Source organism: Alosa alosa, chromosome 7 (assembly GCF_017589495.1).
Source record: "Alosa alosa isolate M-15738 ecotype Scorff River chromosome 7, AALO_Geno_1.1, whole genome shotgun sequence".
NCBI lineage: Eukaryota > Metazoa > Chordata > Actinopteri > Clupeiformes > Clupeidae > Alosa > Alosa alosa.
Window position 1 is genome coordinate 10,828,562 of NC_063195.1, and position 5,000 is coordinate 10,833,561.

Sequence of the window (5,000 nt, forward strand, 5' to 3'; positions counted from 1 at the left end):
ATAGGACAGACAGATGATTGACAGTCACTCTGACCAATGCTATATTGGGTCGGCATGTACTGGAAATAGACAAATATTTTGTTTTTGTAACACACACACACACCTTTTTTTCTAGTCGTTCTTTGTCGTAGTTGAGGAGACTGAAACTGTGCAGTTTATACTGTGGAGGGGAGTGACTGTGGAGAAGAGATTGTGAGATTAACAATAACAGGTGCACAATCCACAATCGGTCATTAACACGTGTTTCCACAACCTACGCGCATGGCGGCTAGAAATCCACTCACACAAACAGACTAGAAAGGTCAGATGGACATGTGGATGGCGGAACGGTGACTTCAATTCTATAGAACAGTGGCTCCATTCAGTTATGTTCTACAGAACTGAAGTCACCGTTCTGCCGCTATGTACATCTCGATCATTGGTGTGACTTTTCTAGTCTGCTTGCGTGAGTGGTTGCGACTATTAAGATGTCTATCCGGAATGGAGCCACCATGTCCATCTCTATATACAGGCATTGGGTCAGACAGTCAGAGAAAACAGAGAGTCAGATGGACAGTCAGATGGACAGGTCATTGGGACACAGTCAGATGGACAGGTCATTGGGACACAGTCAGATGGACAGACGGAGCGACAGGTCATTGAGACACAGTCAGATGGACAGACGGAGCGACAGGTCATTGAGACACAGTCAGATGGACAGTCAGATGGAGACAGACAGTGACAGGTCATTGAGACACAGTCAGATGGACAGGTCATTGAGACACAGTCAGATGGACAGGTCATTGGGACACAATCAGATGGACAGGTCATTGGGAAAGTCAGATGGACAGGTCATTGGGACACAGTCAGATGGACAGTCAGATGGACAGGTCATTGGGACACAGTCAGATGGACAGTCAGATGGAGACAGACAGAGTGACCGGTCACTGAGACACAGTCAGATGGACAGGTCATTGGGACACAGTCAGATGGACAGGTCATTGGGAAAGTCAGATGGACAGTCTGATGGACAGGTCATTGGGACAGTCAGATGGACAGGTCATTGGGACACAGTCAGATGGACAGTCAGATGGACAGGTCACCTGTGTTTGCTGTTGACAGACAGATGAACAGACAGACAAACAGACAGACAGCTGGTCAGTCAGAGCGCCAGGTCACCTGTGTTTGCTGTTGCTACGATTGTCACCTGTGTTTGCTGTTGCAATGGTTGTCACCTGTGTTTGCTGTTGCTATGATTGTCATTCTTCTCGTGGTCACTCCTTGGTTTGGACCTGGGGGACGGCACCTATGGAGCAGAATCAACCAATCAGACACAGTGGGCGAGTCTGTGCACATGTACCTACACACAGCTGCTCCTGTAACGGATCTGGACCTGGACAATCCACTTTTCCCTCTACTTACTTCCTCCCTCTATTCGCTTTGGACAAAGGCGTCTGCCAAATCCCATAACCATAGTCGCCATTTCTCCCTCCCTCCATTCTCTATCTCTCTCTCCTTATGGGGTTGTCTCTCTCTCTCTTTCTACCTCTCTCTCTCTCTCTCTCTCTCTCTCTCTCTCTCTCTCTCTCTCTCTCTCTCTCTCTCTCTCTCTCTCTCTCTCTCTCTCTCTCTCTCTCTCTCTCTCTCTCTCTCTCTCTCTCTCTCTCCTCACTCGTTCCGTGTGGGGTTCACCAGTGGGGAGAGTTGTAATGGGTCCAGGACGATCCACTTCTCTGTGACGGGCTGCAGCTGCGATCCTCCCAGCGGCTCACGGATCTTCACCCGCACCTCCAGACGCCCACCTGTGGGCTTACGGCCGTCCAGCACCTACACACACACACACACACACACACACACACACACACACACACACACACACACACACACACACACACACACACACACACACACACACACACACACACACACACACACACACACACACACACACACGCATGCACATACACAAGCAGGCACACGCACGCACAGGCACACGCACACACACACAAACACAAAACACACATAAAGTACACGTAAAGTACACAAATATTTTTCAATACATTAAATGTGGAGATTTTCCACGATGTCAAGCCCATAACATGTTTTGTCACATTCAGTAATCATCTCCTCACAACTGCTAGCTGCCTATTCCGTGAGTACACTGTAAAAAAGAACGGTCTCTGTAGGCAGCTCAGGCTCCGAAAACAAACTGGAAACAAACAAAGTGGGGGCAGCCTGACCCCCAAACAAGAACAAAACCCTGCATGGAGTTTCTCTGGGAATACTGAAGGGAGGAGTGAGCTACCTGTCTGGCGTGTTTTGTTTGATCCTTGGTTAAAATATAATGTAGGTTTTTTTTGCACAAAAACATCTGCTAATAAATAATAAATAAACATACACATAGAAACAAATATGCACTACTTCCTGCGCAATTCCTGACTGCACCTTACAATGGTGTGTGTGTGTGTGTGTGTGTGTGTGTGTGTGTGTGAACTCACATCTATGATTTGTCGGAGGTCACACTGATTCTCCAGTGAGTCCAGCTTCAGCTGTGCCGTGCCCACACTCTTATCCCCCTTAAACAGACCGCTACAGACACACACACACACACACACACACACACACACACACACACACACACACAAGTGCACACGCAAAGCACACAACAGATTATGATTCTGTAATAATGAAGAAACTTTATGTCTCTCTCTCTCTCTCACACACTCACACACACACACACACACACACACACACACACACCATTTCTCATACATAACAAGACACACATTAGGGTCATTCCGTGTCAAATCTGATAGGGTTGTTTCTGCACCATCTGAGATTTTGTCAATATCACGAATAGGCCTAAATAATCCAAAGCTTGTAAAACATTTTGTAAAATATTTAAATCCTAAACATATTGTAGACATACTCTAAGCAAAGTCAGAGACAGTGCGGCCATTTTCCTGGATTCGGATTAGACATGGATTGACCCACTACTTACTGTACTTAAGCTACATAGAGCTCTGACACACACAGTTGAAGTTGGGTCATGTTTGGTAAATAAACCACATTCAGAGGTTGCAGTATGCTGATGGCTCAATTTTGAGTCATCCTTTGTGGATGATAGAAACACTTACCCAGATTGTGCGTGTGTGTGCGTGTGTGTGCGTGTGTGTGTGCCTGTGTGTGTGAGTAAAGTTGTAGTCAACCATTGTGTAAGATCTCAAACTTGTGTGTGTGTGTGTGTGTGTGTGTGTGTGTATAATCACCCTTTGTGGAAGATCTCGAATTTGATGCCTTTGGATTGGACCACCCTCTTGAAACCTCTGTGGGTCCGGTTTATGTTGAGCTTAAACTGCTCCTTAAACTCTGAGAGAGTGAGTGCGAGATGGGAGAGGGAGGGAGAGAGAGAAGGAGAGAAGAGAGGGAGAGAGAAGGAGAGAGAGAGAGGGAGGGAGGGAGAGGGAGAGAGAAGGGAGAGAGAGAGAGAAAAGGAAGGGAGAGAGAGAGAGAGAGAGAGGGAGGGAGGGAGAGAGAAAGGGAGGAGAGAGAGAGAGAGAGAGAGAGAGAGAGAGGGAGAGAGGGGGAGAGAGAGAGGGAGGGGAGAGGAGAGAGAGAGAGAGAGAGAGAGAGAGAGAGGGAGGGATATAGAGAAGGAGAGGAGAGAGAGAGAGAGAGAGAGAGAGATATAGGAGGGAGAGAGAGAGAGAGGAGTGGGGGGGGAGAGAGAGAGAGAGAGAGAGAGAGAGAGAGAGAGAGGGAGGGGAGGGGAGAGAGAGAGAGAGAGAGAGAGAGAGAGAGAGGGAGGAGGAGGAGAGAGAGAGAGAGCATGAGATAGAGAGATGCAATGGGAGAGATAGTTTTATACAGAGATGTATACGTTAAAAATATATTTGTCATGCCAATAAAGCATTTAGGTATTATAAACCATTTCGGGGGGGGGGGTTCCAAAGTGTGTGCGTGTGTTACCTGGACAGTTGGTGTTCTTGATTGTACTTGTCTTATCCCTTCAATCCTGAAGAGAAAAAGACAAATCTGTATGGAAAAGCTGAAAAAAAAAAAAAAAAAAAAAACACATTATATTATACAAGTAAATAAAGTCTAGTAGGTTGCAGGAACTAAAATGAACACCAGCCATCAGTAAAATGAGAGCAGTGGCTGGTAGAATTCAGACACAAAATAATGATTTAGTATTGAGTGGCTGGTTAAGTTAATTTCCAACCCTGTTAAGTATACAGTACAAATAATGTATAATTCAATATACAGTGTTCTAAGCAGAATTCAAATACTGTGTCAAAGTGGTGTGTGTATGTATGTGTGTATGTGTGTATGTGTGTGTGTGTGTGTGTGTGTGTGTGTGTGTGTGTGTGAGAGAGAAAAATATATAGTTTGTGAAAGAAAGATAGCGAGAGTGTAAGAACGAGAGAAAGAAGGAAAGAAAGAAAGAAAGAGAAAAATATGAATAAGTTCAGATCAGCAGGATCAGAGCTGTAGCTCTCGGACTCTAAGTAGAGGTCAGTGATGTAATTGATTTGTAGCGTGAAGGGGCATGCAGGAATACACGTCTAGGAAAGGTGTTTTTTTTTGTTTTTTTTTGTCACGTCACGTGCTACCACGGCAGTGTGGTAATATGACGCTATACAGTTAGAGACAGAAGACAGAAGAACTGTATGTAGGAGAGGGTCTTCTTCCTATATCTACTGAGTCAATCATTCTCACGAGGGAAGGTAAGACATTCCATTTGCACATAATAGACATGCTTAATTAATTAATTAATTTATAGGGTTAATATGATAGGGCTAATTAAAACATGATAGAATTAATTAACCATTGACAATATTTAATTTCACTGTTGAAGGAAAGACAAGAGAGGAAGTGACAAAAAGACATGTTTTGAGGAATAGACGAAGTAACATTTCACAATAGTGCCTGAAGCATTTACTCTCAGGTGAGTCTTACAACATAGACCGGTAGTAACTATGTTCTTGTTAAATATATGAGTCTTATAACATTATGTTATA

General features: G+C 44.7%; 1 protein-coding gene across 1 annotated transcript in view; it reads right to left on the minus strand.

The window, feature by feature from the left end:
- The window catches only part of cc2d1a (coiled-coil and C2 domain containing 1A), a 32,674-nt gene that overhangs the window by 4,879 nt on the left and 22,795 nt on the right, over positions 1-5,000 (minus strand). Inside the window, 7 exon segments of the mRNA XM_048248221.1 lie at positions 104-176; positions 1,215-1,285; positions 1,402-1,408; positions 1,652-1,806; positions 2,478-2,568; positions 3,249-3,348; positions 3,949-3,994. Of these exon segments, the coding sequence (XP_048104178.1) occupies positions 104-176; positions 1,215-1,285; positions 1,402-1,408; positions 1,652-1,806; positions 2,478-2,568; positions 3,249-3,348; positions 3,949-3,994 (543 nt within the window).